This window comes from Lampetra fluviatilis, chromosome 53 (assembly GCF_964198595.1).
Source record: "Lampetra fluviatilis chromosome 53, kcLamFluv1.1, whole genome shotgun sequence".
In the NCBI taxonomy this organism is placed as follows: domain Eukaryota; kingdom Metazoa; phylum Chordata; class Hyperoartia; order Petromyzontiformes; family Petromyzontidae; genus Lampetra; species Lampetra fluviatilis.
This window is the reverse complement of record NC_136327.1, coordinates 3,571,470-3,586,057: the sequence shown is the minus strand read 5'-3', so window position 1 is coordinate 3,586,057 and position 14,588 is coordinate 3,571,470. Positions and strand designations below refer to the sequence as shown.

The 14,588-nt window shown below is 41.3% G+C and overlaps 2 protein-coding genes across 4 annotated transcripts in view; one reads left to right on the top strand and one right to left on the bottom strand.

Annotated features, from left to right (window-relative positions):
* The window catches only part of LOC144949295 (ATP-dependent clpX-like chaperone, mitochondrial), a 39,301-nt gene extending 35,199 nt beyond the window's left edge, over positions 1-4,102 (top strand). For all 3 annotated transcript variants that reach the window (XM_078879241.1, XM_078879242.1, XM_078879240.1), the window contains one exon: positions 1,920-4,102. In XM_078879241.1, the coding sequence (XP_078735367.1) occupies positions 1,920-2,010 (91 nt within the window). In that variant the 3' untranslated portion in view covers positions 2,011-4,102. The remainder of the gene's footprint in view (positions 1-1,919) is intronic.
* A 4,664-nt stretch (positions 4,103-8,766) lies between these two features.
* M1AP (meiosis 1 associated protein) overlaps positions 8,767-14,588 on the bottom strand; it is a 70,934-nt gene continuing 65,112 nt past the window's right edge. The window contains exons 8-9 of the mRNA XM_078879383.1: positions 14,286-14,492; positions 8,767-9,123 (exon numbers count right to left, since the gene is read on the bottom strand). Coding sequence (XP_078735509.1) covers positions 8,767-9,123; positions 14,286-14,492 — 564 coding nt within the window. The remainder of the gene's footprint in view (positions 9,124-14,285; positions 14,493-14,588) is intronic.

Here is a 14,588-nt window from a genome sequence, read left to right as displayed (position 1 = left end):
TTCCCGTCATGCAGAATCGGGTGATGCCACCCTTGCACGATGACGCGTTACATTATATCACGTAATGTGAATGACGCAAAATTTGGAACAGTATCTCGAACGAGCCTGTAAAATAAAATAAAATCAGATGTATACGTTTTTTAAAAATATAAAACACATGCATACATGCACACTTAAGCATTTTTTTGTTGCAATTGATGTAGAGCAACTACTGAAATTTTACATTGAGGTAACTTGAGCCAGATAATTGCGTCAGGAGTAGCCGAGTGTATAGTCGTGAACTATTTAATTTAAGTCTAAATTAGCATGAATCTTGACTTCAAATTAGCATTTTTAACTTAATGGAACAAACACAGCTTGGTGTGCAACACCTCTGTGGACACTTAATTGAAGTTAATTAGACGTGTTCCTACTGCAGTCACGTGTTTGATAAAATAGACAGAATGCAAAAAAAACATCTATACAAGTTACACAGAGGAGGAAAAAAACCCACCGTAAATTATTTATTGGGAGCACTTTTAAATAAGTAATAAAGTCACATTCAAACTGTTGTTATTGATTAGTGTAATTGGTGAGTTTTAGAATGGCCTTAGAGGCTCAAGAGAAAGTGAACATGTGACGCACGGCATCACACGAGGGAGTGGTGTGGCCAGCACCATATCCAGCCGCCTTTGTCTCTCCAATGCTAATGATTATATCCCACACCCTGTACTCATGTATGGATGAATTGGCCTACAGGAGGCTCAGGACAGGTTCAGGTATCATTTGCCACTGGTGTCATCTGGAGTGGGAATTGAACCCAGGTCACGAGGTTCTTAGCACAGTGTGCGAACCACAGCACCAACGGTCCCCACCACACAAATTCACCCATATATGTACCTACACGCATAGAAAAAGACAAAAATCGCCGTAGTGCTTTAACACTGTTCGGGCAAGCGCTGTTAGCTAGCACCTATGAAGGCTGGCACAGCATGCAACGGGGTGGGTCATCAGCACCATGTCTGGCCTCCTTTGTCTCCCGAGCGGCGATGTTTACACACTCATTTGAGGCTGAGTCGACCTAGGGGAGGCCCAGGACCGGTTCAGATAATTGTGTTGGCCGTGAGCGGGAATTGAACTCGGGACACCGGGTTTGTAGTGCAGTGCACTACCTTTGCACTGCTACTACACTACCGCTCCCCATACACATATGTACACACACGAATCAAAGAACCCATTCATAATATAGGTTTTTGGGTCAGATCGCGTTATTTATAAATGTGTCGTAACCCTCCACCACCCGACAAAACAGTAAAAAATGTGTCACGTTTTTCAAAGGACAAAATAATTCACTTCTTTAGCCCACCGGTGTGCTGTAGAGAGAATCAACAGCATTTTAAGATTTGAGTACGACGTTTCGCTGATAATTACAATCAGCTTCATCGGGCAAGAATGGTGAAGCTGTCCTGTTGCTTCCGGTCTTAAATAGAGCAGCATCAGGGTGACGTCATCATTTAATTCAATTCAATCTGGTGCAGTGATTCGAGGCAAAGAGGGGGAGGGTATTGTAATTATATAGATTGGTAATCATTCAATTGTTATTCATTGGTGTTTGTTTCCCTTATAAGGAATTGTAATTGTATTAATGGTCGCGAAAGTCTACGTGTCAAAGAACCCAATTTAGCCTGATAGACTTTTGGTGCAGGTATATATATGTGCATAGCAACCTGCTAATATTAATTAATATTGTTCGCGCTTGCCGACACACATGCATGTATTTGCCCATGTGCAAATATGCACATACACACAAAAACGCCTACACTCGTATATCTAAGTGTAAAACCAAATTCACTATCAACACTGCGGTGCGTGCGTGCATGCAAGCGAGCGTTCTATAACTTAGTTTAATGTTGCTTTTTTCTCCTGTCCGTCAACACCAGCACCAATTCCAAGGAAGGCAGCGCGGAGAAATTCCAGAGGGGAGCGCTTGAGGAAAGCTGGCATCGGCAGGTAGACGCTGCCAGCAGCTGACCTCCTCCCTGTGAGATTTGAGTCGGCACTGCTGCGGCTGGAAGCCACTTGGCGGGCGTGCACGTGGGCGTGCGTGCGGGTGGGTGAACGGGGTAAGGCGACAGATGTAGAGGTGGGGGGGGGAGGCGAGCCCCGATCGCCTGGGCTGTTTGTCCAATTGAAAAATGAACAACCTCAACGAGTAAAGTTCACAATTTAGTGAGTTTGTTTCTAGCGCTATGGCTCGGGGCACACTTTGGTGAGAGCAATAGGCATGTAATGATTCACCCGGCCAAGATTCAGTGGATGTGATTTGCGATCACGATTCAATGTTGTTGGGCTCAATGTAATCTACAGTTGCTGGAGGGTTTGTATGAACTAGTCAGACAACATTGGAAGTGATTCTTCACACACACTTCAATGCACGTATCATGAGCGTAATAATCTATTTGAATGAACAAATCATTACGTGCCTAGTAAGCACCAAAAGTAACAAGTACATTGTGTCCAATGCTGTGATTGCCACCACCTCACGATTGCTTCATTCCTTCTGTATGATCTCCCAGCAGTAGCAGTCAACACCTCACTTCCAAGGCATTTGTAGTCTCATCACCACCGTTTGGTATGCGGGCTTTCATTGTTAATTGAATCGTGGTCTCAAACTTATGGTGATGAGGACAGAAATGCTTGCCTCCCAAGATGGTTTTCATGACGTTAAGTGTTCTTTTCCTGCTTCAGCCACCCACTATCCCTAGGGGGAATTGCCAAAGTGCACTGGCTGCTATATACTGAGTGTTAAAGACTCTGTGACACCATTCACAATGGCAGTCTGTTATGTACTATGTCAGAACCCACATCTCAAATTCTGAAAAGTTAATTTAAAATCGCCAAATTGATATTCATTGTATTCACGAATTATCCATATCCAACTATTATTTCGCAGATCTACCTTTCAAATGAATCTAACTGGGCTATAATTTGGTTAAATAAATATAGGTTGTTGACCCTTGCAATCCGTTAGGCAAGTAAAATAATGTAGGATAATTGGTCAGCACACCCTGCTTTTGCATCCACCAAAGTCTGCAATAGCTGTGGCGTGTTGTATTTTGTAAAACATTTATTTTCATTTCAGTGACTTTATAATCTAGTTTTCATCCGAGGTGTACACTAAGTGAGAATTGAGCAGAAATGGGTGCTACATTTACACCGTAACGATAAAGTCACTGGTGTGAGAGACCGCGTTTGAATTTCAACCTCAGACTTCCTGAACAACATTTCCGGAGCTTGGGTCTGTTTTATGAAGGTGGCAGGAAATGGCTTTGTGGCTGTGCGCGTTCCTCACAACCTTCAGCAACGCCGTGGATGCAAAACTAACGTACGCGGTTTCCTCCAGATAAAGACGAAACACAATGCACGCCACGCATGCAAGGGTACAACATTTTTACATTCGTGTCGAGGTTATTTCGAATAAAAAGTTTGCCGATTCTTGGTCGTGAAGTTGGCTTTGCAGCCATCCATGACGTTTTAATTCGACAAGTTTTCATGGCACAGCTGCTTTTAGAGCCTGATAATGTTTATTTGGTTATTTGGAGTAATTAATCGGGTTTTTAAAAGAGTGAGAGAAAAACACTGATGATATCATCTCATAAACTTGAAGACTGGTTATTTTACTGAGTTTTACGTTGTGTTTTTCAAGTGTTTATTTTGTCATTTTGCCAGACGTTACAAGGTCCTCCACTGTCAAGAGTTTAATTACAAATAGGGCAACGTTTTGTGAATGTTATTCGCCACATCTGCATTTACCTGGGCTAAAACTTCACTGCTGACACTCGGTGCTTTGCATTTTGAAGCATGAACCCACATTGTTGATTTGTTTTATTTAAAAATTATCGGGATGGAGGAAACATCAAAAATATTAATGAACCCTGACAGCACGAGAACTACATTGGTGAAACATGTGCAAGCACCCTGTGTGTTGAGCTATGTATGGTTTTTTTGTCATAGTATTAAAAAATGTTTGCATTATCCGCACAATGTAATAGTTGCCTCCTTGTACAAGCAATGTTGCAGGACTGATTTTTAGATGGGAATAAAATTTTGTTTGAAAAATGTGTTTGTGATGCTGCCAAGGTGTGCATTCTTTGTTATGTTGAGGCTCAGTTGGGCACAAGTGGTAGATGTTACTTTGTTTTAAAAGCCAAAATAAGAACCACGGTCTGAAAATTAGGTTCTGAAGTTAAACCATTACATACTGTTTGATCTTGTGAATCTATAAGAGAGCAGATACATGTATTTGTTTCATTTTTTAAAATAAACCACAGGATACTTTTTAGAAGAAATAAAGTTTCATTTGACATCAGCCATAGGTCCATAAATTAAATTCCTACGTATTTTGTCTCACTTAAACTTTATGGAGCGATTTTGCCCATGAAGTTTCCCCACATGAGCCAGTAGTGCAACTCATCGTTGTTGCTGCAATGATGCTTCTATTGGCTGTAGTAGTGTGCTGGGTAGGTAGTTTTTCTGCCAGTAAGCTAAAACAAGATACAAAGAAATTGGTGGCCAAAAACTTATTGTAAAAAAATGTCAGTGATCATCACAGCATTTGAAAAACGGAATTCCATTATACAATATACGGCCACTTCAGTTTTGTAAAGTGTAGCGTGTTGAAGGTAATGCTTCTCATTGAGTGTGGAGCGGTGGTAGAGTGGTTGACGCTACTCTACGTTCTCAGCGATCTGTGTTCGATTCCCGGCCATGGCTCAGAGTGAATATTTGAACTGGTCCTGGGCCTTCGCTAGGTTGACTCAGCCTTAAATGAGTACTGTACCTGATATGGTGTGTAAATGTAAGAACTGGGGAGACAAAGGTGGCAGGGCGTGGCGCAATCTTATTGTGTTTACATTTGCGTGTACTTTGTGTGTTTTAAAGTCCACTTTTTAAATTTGTTATGGTTCTCAAGCAATAAACCGACCTCATTGTAAAAACAACAAAAAAGCAGCCGAGAAATTGTCACAGTAATCCAGAATCGCTGGAAGGATAACATTGAAGGAAACGGGAGCCTTGACTTTAATTTTGCCTCCACACAATGGGAGTTATTTACTCTGACCTTAGGAGACCCATACAGAACAAATATCGTGCCTGACTGCCGCCCGTTTTACACACGCTCTGGACTTGTCATTTTCCCACGGGAAGCCACAAAAGGTGCCGACTCCATGCCCCTTTTACTCAGCGTCGGGCGGTTTACATTTTTTTTTAATGTTTAGCGCGAGGCGCTTCAAAACACACGGATGCTGAAAGCAAAGCACATCCGTGACGTGAGCTGTAATGGGTTATTTAAAATAGCCCAAACCGCTCCGGAACCAGTTTATTTATTTATTTTGCTCCCTATCTGGCCGCTATTAACGGGACTCAATGTTGTCAACAAACAGGCGGAATTGTTGATGCGTCGGGGTGTAGTGGATGCAGCATTGTCACACTTTCACACCAGCGCATTCAGGAACGAACTACTGGTTCCACTATTCCCAGATATGTTGGCGGAACCAGTTGAGGACTCCGATGAGGTTGACACACGTGTGGCTGACGTGAGCTGAAAACAGACTGGGCGAGTGAGAGATGGAGCGATGGGAATTAAACAGGGACTAGTGTGATTGACAGAAAATTAAGCATTGCAGCTGCCATGGTTCATTGGTGTAGGTGTTAGCAATACCAGCATATATCAGTAAATAGAGAATGGCTAACAGAGATTAGTATCTGTTGTGATCATTGTGCGGTGGAGTTTGCATGGTCTTTGTTCAGCAGTAGATAGCTTTGGAATCCATAGGTGTGCCAGTGTCTGGGCCGGTGAGTCACATGTTGCTGGGTTTTGTTTAAAAGTCTGAAGAACGAACCGGCTGCCTGCAGTTTTATAAACAGCAGGCTGTCAGCTTTTCCACACTTTATCAATCTAATGAAATAACGTGAAGTGCTTTTTTATTATTTCACATAGTGTCTTTATTGTAATTCAGTTTTTTTTTGCCAAACAACTTTGCAGAATAAATAATTATTGTAATAAAAATTCAAATGCCAGAAACGATTTCTGTGAACTCTTCTAACAGGTAGTAACGATGCTAGCGTTTAAATATTGACAAACAAAAATGTCATGCGTTGCACTGTTTGCAAAAAAGTGGTCTCTATTTTTCATATACGAATACATAACTCACGTATTAGAGACAATTTAAACATTTTTTTGTTTACCAACTTCGAAGCTTTGCTATAGAATAATGTTTTGCAAATAAATTAGGATGTTAAGACTGTTATCCTTACAATGTGTTACGTTAATTAAACGAAGATGTTCTCGTATATATTTATCTCGGCTGTGCGTTCTGAATGGCCTCACATGAGTTTGAAGCTTTGGTCAAGAAGAAAAATAGACAAACATTTTTCAAATGTGCCACTGAGGCAATTGCTTACTCAAATGCACGGCTGCACTATTTTAATTGTACTGGGAAGTCGGCAGTAGTTATTTTTTGAGACTGATCCATTCCATAGGATTGTGGAATCTCCACTTCTGGTTCAGCATCGCCAGTGGAGATGCGCCCCACCTAAAGCTTGTTAGAGCTCAAAGATGTTTTTTTTTATTTGTTTAGTCTGTAGAGTATACAGTATATACAATTTGTGTAGTCACAAGTAATATTAATTGGGCGTTGGTGCTTATAGCGGTTTTGATGTGCCTCTATGTTTTTTTATGCTGTGTTGACAGCATTTATATAATGTGCACTCTAATGATATCCTTTTTAAAAGAATAACATAATTCAGAGTATATTATAAAAACGTAAACTCGGGATTTTTGCGTGCAGAATGCGTTGTAATCAAAATTGTAATAAATCCCCGAAGGGAAATAAGATTTGTTGGTGAACTTTTTTTCTGGAAAAAAAAAACCCATAAAAAAGTTAAAATGAAATGCAATACAGGGAATTTGCCTCTGATAGCGTTGGGGGTTTCAGGTTCGCCTTGAAATTGTGTAAATGTTAATGCATTTATAGAATCTTATTAATGTTTCATTGGCTCAGGCAGGCAGGTGCTTCTCGTCTCATGTGGATCTACTAATAAGTGGTCTCAGAGGAGCATTATTAGCCTGAATTTCATTAATAATTCACATTTAATCCATGACATCTGTTTCGATTTTTTTAACGAGCACAACAAGGTGGGGTGGATGGGGGTGGAAATCATGCATTTGAAATAAATATTGGTCCTATAACCCACTTAATATAACTCCCATGTATGTTATTGCTTAAAGGGAAAAGATTAAATGTGAAATCTATATGGGGAGCAAACGAAAATGGGAATTAAAGCAATGGTGAGAAGGAGAAATACAAGATGTTTAACATTTAATGTCCACGCTGCGTGTGGAGCATTTTGTTAAATCCCAGGGGCGAGATATTGAGCGGGTATCATGGTACATTGAAGCGACCTGAGGTGCCACGAAAAAAAGAGATCCATCCGGGTGGCGCTGTTCTTAGAATGCTTGTCTCAAAATTTGAAAGTTACGAGTTCAAATCCTGGCCAGGGGTTTATTAAACCCATCATCCTGCAATGGCCATTAAAATATTTAGTGCCTTACCACTTTGTGGAATATAAAACGGTGGGTTTTATATACTCATTCCCCACCATGTGAAAGTATAATATCCACTGCTTGTGCAGAGCTGCTGATGTAGATGATTACTACCTAATTTTTCATTTGAACATGGAGACATGTTAATCAACTCTGAAGCTCAATTCATTTTTTGTTGTTGTTGTACTCTTTCCACTCAAATGGTTAACTGAGTCGCTTTCCCATATTGGGCACACAAAGCAATGTAGTCAGCAATGCCTTTTGGTGAAGTCACCATTCCCATTTAGCCTGGTCCACGTATTGTGATTTTTACAGAGACAGAAAAATGATTATTCATGTGGTATTGTTGCTCTATCACGTGTTGCATCAAGTATTAATATTTCATGTGACGACAATACCATAAAATCATGTTCTTAGGTTTTTTCGATAGCTATCGTGCTGTGACGGTTCCACCTGAAGACGGAAGCTTGTGTTGCCTCCGAAACGTCGTGATTTTTATTTCATTTTTATTTTACTTTTATTAATTTAAAATTTTTACCTACGTGACTTTACCGAAAAAACCTAAGAATATGAATCCTTGCAGTCACGAAAGCTTCAAATCCAGCATAAAATCATGGTTTTGTTGATTGTCCAGACGCCTATGGTACCATGTTAAGCTCAATGCCTAACCACGGGGTATGCGCTTCTCCCATAGGATGTGATATCGCAGGAAGAGCTGCCACATCACGTGATGTCACGTAGCTCTATCGCTAACCAGTTTTGCCTGAAGCTGAAGGTGGCAAACGCAGTAAGTTTTGCGCTTTAAATTGTCTCCAATCGTGCTGACTTTCTGTTACCACTGAAAAAAGTATTATGCATGTAGATTGACTTTAAGATGCTTTGGTAGATGATCATTTTTCGATTTAAAGCCTTTGTGACTGCAGGGATTCATCTTCTTGGTTCTTTCGGTAAAGTCACGTAGAATGGAAATAAAATAATGAAAATAAAACATAATAAAATAATTCTCACGACGTTTCGGCCACAACGCAAGCAGCCGTCCTCAGGTGTAGAACAGGTCTGTCTTTTTATTATTTCCATTCTACGTGACTTTACCGAAAGAACCAAGAAGATAGATGATCATTGTGAATTTGCTTCAAGCCGCAATCAGCACCACTCTATAAGATTCTCTACCTGTGGACCAAGCTTTACATAAAAACATCTTCCTCCTCGATGTCATAATGCCATGAACCTCCACTACCACCATCACGCAACGTGGAATCCGTCAGTGTCGGTCGCAATCGCTTCGATGGTGGCGGTGCCAACTTGGCCGCTGCTGCTGTAGAGGATGTGGAGAACTGCAGCCTCGGAAGGGGCTTCTGCAGGGGCGACACGGTGGCCGTGAGTGTCATTGGCTTGCGCCCCGTGGGCCTTGCCCGCGTGCCGGATGGGGCCCTGTTGCCACCGCTGCCTTGGGCCAATGGCCGCATGTGGTGGCGGCTCAGGCCACTGTGCACGTTTAGGGGGTTGTATGTGTGCAGCACCTCCATGCCAGATAGGGCGGTCTGCAACGAGATACAGGGGACAGGAAGGATATTGGGGTATTAATGAGGGTGTGGCTTGCTGACAAGAAGTTGTCAAATCAAAACTGGATCAAGGAGGGTATTTGTAGTGTGGTGATTTGGTGGCTTCAGGGTTCTTCTGATACTGGGCTGCCACTACTAACGCGTTAATGGCCTCAGCCAGATCACCCATCACTGCGTATAAAGCTCATCACACCCTTAATTTGGCAAATTGCAGCTCTGGGAAATATTTCTGTTTGACAACTCATAACTGCCTCTCCAGGAGGCCATGTAACCAAATACGATGCTCCTATTGTGGTTGAAGCAATTGAAGGGATCTCAGAAGTAGTTATGTGATATCACCTTCCGGAGATTGGGGTATTGCAAACGGAAATTTATTTTTCTCATGACATGACACCAATAACACTGGTCAACAAAAAAAACGTTTTTCTGGTCTGGACTTTTGCAGCTGTTTTAGACTAATTTCAGGGTGCTGATTCCAAATCTGATCTCAGATTTGCTCTATCACATCTCATTTTTATGCTATCGGCATACCCCATTTTCATTGATTTTACCCGAAATTAACTCTGTCACTTATGATTGCAAGTTGTTGCGAGTCAGTGACTGCTTTAGTGGTAAAATATGGTGCTGTATTTTTAGGATAGTGTGTTTATAATATAATTTTATGTAGATATCCACATTTATTTAATATTTTTCTTCTACAGTTTTTATTGAAAATTCAAAACTGATGCCAGATTTGGAATCAGCACCCCAAAATTACCTTAAAACCGTCTGAAAAAGTGTATTGACCAGTGTAATCATTATTGCAAATCGAAAAAAAAACATTCCTATATGGCATGCCGTAAAATCATCCATCATTATCTTGTAAGTTTTACTAATTTTTCATTGAGACAGCCTGCCTATATTACATGACAGTCCCAGTACAGAACCAGTTGGCTGATCCTGTGTTTAGAGAATCCGATTTACAATATGTTTAAATCTCAGTCAGAAATCATTTAAGCCCTGTATTTTATGTGTGTTGATAAAATTAGTACCACTTTGTGGATACTCACAGGAGTCATTTTCACAACTGGCTTGAGATTGTAAATGCTTATTTGAATTGGGAAACAATTTGGCTTTTTATAAATACCGACCAAGTAAAGAAAAAAAATCATTATTTACTCGGCATTAACTGGTGTGCCCTCGGTGTGGGTAGGGAGTTCTATTGAAGTGACTTCTCAAGTACTGTGATGTCATCTTCCAGAGCCACTCTTATACAGAGTAATGTGCTACTTACCGCGGCAGCTCTGAATGAAAATAACTTTGTCTCATGGCACGAAACCGAGAGCACAATTTGGAAAACAAATCTAAAGCATAAAAAAACTAAACAATGGAGTTGATTGACATCCAACCAACACTCTTGGCAGGGCATATAGAAGGTGCGCCACCTAGTGTAGATAAAGGGACGTCATTATTTCAGCCCTGCGACGTCATCTTTGCAGGTCATTCCCTAACATCTTCTTGACCTCTAGAATTGACACCCATTGCAGTTGAAAAAGTTGAAGTTGAAAGAGGACCTCAGCAAGGTGTCCCCTAGTTATGGGTAAATAGGTAAAGCCATGCTGATAAAACTCACAGCCTGATTCATGGTTTCAGGCCATAACAGCACGTCCACTTGCTATGGTTTTCGAGGTTATGCCTTGCTGATGAGATTCTTTGAACTCAAAGTGGGTCCAACATTCCTGACCGAAGAGAGTTGAAACCAAAACTGTTTCAAGGATTGTGCTCTAAACATCAGACTACATGAACCTTACATATGATACGTTACTTTGTAGAGAGCAATCATGAGACTAATCAAGTAATAATGTTATGTTCCTTTGAGAATAATGAATGTAGGATTGATACATATAAAACCTCAAGTAGTCAGTGGCAACTGACTTTTCAAATGTCACTCTCCCAACATGGACAATGGGATGATTGAGCCTGTGTGGTTTTAAAAAGCTTGTTCATACCACAAAGGGCAGCATTTCTAAGGTAACGTTTAAATGTAATTGTTCTGAGGCAATTTCATATTTTAAGGGCTGAATCTGGCACATACACTAGGATAAAACTTATAATGTGCTAGCACGACCTATTAGCTGAAGCTTTATATTGGCATGTTTCATTTTGTTAGATGCCTCATCCACTGCTTTGCATTTGGCAATAGCATCGGCATTGAAGGCGCCAATCTCGTTTCCTTTAACGTCTGAGCAGGAAACGCCAGCATGCATGACAGGAGTCTTGTTTAGCATAGATATTGTGCATTCTACAACTTAATTTCACCATTTCAAAACTTCTGCACTTGCCTCATTCCATCTGCAGCAACCACAAATACCCAAATTGTCACATCCATGTCTTTTTATTGTTTTGAAGGGTAATATCGTGCGAGCCTGTATTCTCTATCATTTTGAGCTGTTGCTGTGTGAAAAGTATCACGAGAAGCTGCTTTTTTTTATCCATCCTGCGATTTTCAGCAGCGTGACGTTAAGTGGCTCCCACCGAGTAATTCAAACCTACCCACCAGGTTCCCTTTTGTTTCCACTCGCACCGCGTTTCTGAGGTGGCAGGTTTTGTGAGCACTCTGTGATCGTTCCTCGGCCAACCCACCCCACTCAGGGTTACAATTTAAAGGCAGGTGGTGTGAAGTGGCGCTGTTCTACTTTTAACACGGAATTTTTTGGTTACGGGGAAGTTGAACATTTTACCAAAGGAATCACTTCTGGCTGCCACTTTTGCTGACGCAAATCAGCGGCGATTCGTGTCAGCAGCTCATGCCTGGCATTAAAAGGGAAACTAAATGAAATGGGTTTTTGGAGCGCCGAGCCCCCACTTGCTGTAACACATCACCCTTAGTAATAAGGACACATCTGCTCAACTGCACGTGGACAACCCATATCACGTGGGGATTTCTTTGGCTGCTTCCTTCAACTCTGGTACCTTAATTGGACCGTATAAATGAAACACCCAGTGGAGATGGGTTATCATCTCTAAATCGGGCTCGCTTGGAAGTGTTCGGTTTTGGGAGAAGGGCTCAGAGATGCAAGGGAATTCTTCAGACTTCATTTGGCCAGTAGATGGCAGTAAAGCAAGTAGGTTGCTGACTTGTATGTGCTAATATCGAAGTATTTGCCCCCCTCAAACTGCATGGGTTTCCTCGGTGCACGAATTTTCCTACTCACAAGAATACTTGAATGAAAACATCGTTTTGAAAAGGCATCTTAAACGCTCAGCGATTCCTTCCTGGGTAAGTGAAGGATTTGTAAGAGTCTGGACTTTGGGTCAAGTCAGGCTATCATTCCTCTGGGGTTGATATAATTGATACCTCCTCGTTGTGGGAAGTTGAAAGTGGTTTGTCCTATGATATGATTGGCCCTTGCTTCTAGGAATTAGGAATTTCCAAAACTCGTTTAGGAACACTGAGCGATGTCTCACGCTCAAGTAGCAATACCATATTTAATGTAAACTTTGCAATTGAAGTTGGAAATGCAAAGGAAGGATTGTATCTACCGAACCCTTACAGTCAGCCTCCTTAGTAACATGTGCTGTTATAGATTTGACTATTCAGACATCTGTTACAGCAAGTAGGGTTCTCTTGTCCTGAGTGTAGGCAGCAAGAATATTGTAATAAAATATAATTGTTCAGGAATATAAAAACTTTTAAAGGGGCTCCTGCATTGGAATGCTATATTCTATGCATGTGAAAGTAGACTGAGGTATGCAGATAAAATTAATGCATACCACTCTTACAGTAAGGTTTGAATGCATGCTTTGTGAACCCATTTCTTATACCGACATCCTCTGGGTAGATTGCAGCCCAGCCAGTTTTGTAAGTGTTACAAATATGGACATCTGTGACAAAGAGCTTTATAGCTCATGGGATTCTGTCAGTATGAATACATATTTTAATTCGGATATATGTTATCCACCAACCCTTGCCTTCAGAGCACTGGCATACAGGGGTACATCTCCATACCTGGTTTTAGACGAGTATGCTAACATCCTGGAGCAAAATATATGTTGGCAGTGTCACACACACGTGGCCAAGTTTCCATGATTATGTTTCTGAATCATACTCAGGGAAAAAGACCGTAACACTGCAGAATTTAAGTCAATGTCAAAAGCAATGTGCCTACTCTCATGTGATGGCTGTGCGCTTGCTAGGAATGTTAAAGTTTCGCACAAAACTTATAAATGACATTGTGCAAGAGTGTGTCGATTTCTTTGCAAGGTGACTTGGTGTATTTCCATTGTGATTTTTGGCTGGCAGAAACCAGATTTTCTTTCTGTGGTGGAAATATATTTTGCATGATACAACCCAGAATATTAGATGGGACTTGTGTGTGTTAGATGAGTAGAGGCAATGTCAATGGGCAAACAACCTTCGTGTCACATTTACATAATACATAGGCATACATGAGCATTGTTGATCAGAAATTCTCCCCTCACTCATCTGCTGCGTCTTATTTGGCTGAAGTCTTCAAGTATGTCACGTTAATGATGTTAGCCTGTTCACCAGTGATTGAAAAATAAAAAAGATTATATTTAATTTTAAACTGAATTCAACATATTTCAGCTCTGAGAATTGACATTTTCATTGATGAGCAATGATCAATGCTGGGCGTAAAAAATCTGTGCCTCTCGTGTGTATAAAGAGGCCAATTAAAATTATTTCAGAAGTAGTTCATGAACGTATGCCATCGGAACGGGAAAGGGTTAACAGGGTTAAGTTCAATCTTAATTTTGGAGCTTTCGTGACTGCAGGAATTACTCTTGGTTCTTTCGGTACAGTCACGTATAAAGATAAAATAGTAAATTAAATAATAGCATACGACGTTTCGATTGCAACACAAGCAATCATCATCAGCTATAAATGAAATAGCAACAAAAATTCTAACCAGAAAACTATAGACAGACATATAAGCAGACAGATATCACCAAGATACATCGAGAGAGAGTAACACAGGTACAGAGAGGGAGATCGTCTCTGTGGAGTGGCCTTAAATAGGCAGAGGGGGCGGGGCCAGAGAGATGGAGGGGTTAGATACAAAATTAACATGTCAATGAGTACGGAAAACGCGTAGTAAAGTAAGCAAGTTTGAACATTAGGGTTAAGTTCCCGTACTCACCTCTATGTCGAGCAGGGCTCCTGGTTCCGGAGTCTCGTGCAGAAGGGGCTGGTTACACGGTAGCAGCAGCTCGGCCACCGCAATGGACTTTATCAGCAGGCTCAAGCCTCCTGAGGGCAGCAGGAGGTAGTAGGCCCGCACTGGGCCCATGCGCAGGGGGCCCGAACTGTCACTTTCACATGACGCAAGAAGCTGCTGACCTCGAACCTACAAATGGCAGCACAGCATTGTTCACTCGCTCGCTCACTCACTCACCTACCTACCCACTCACTCACTCAATGACTCACTCACTTGTCCACCCAC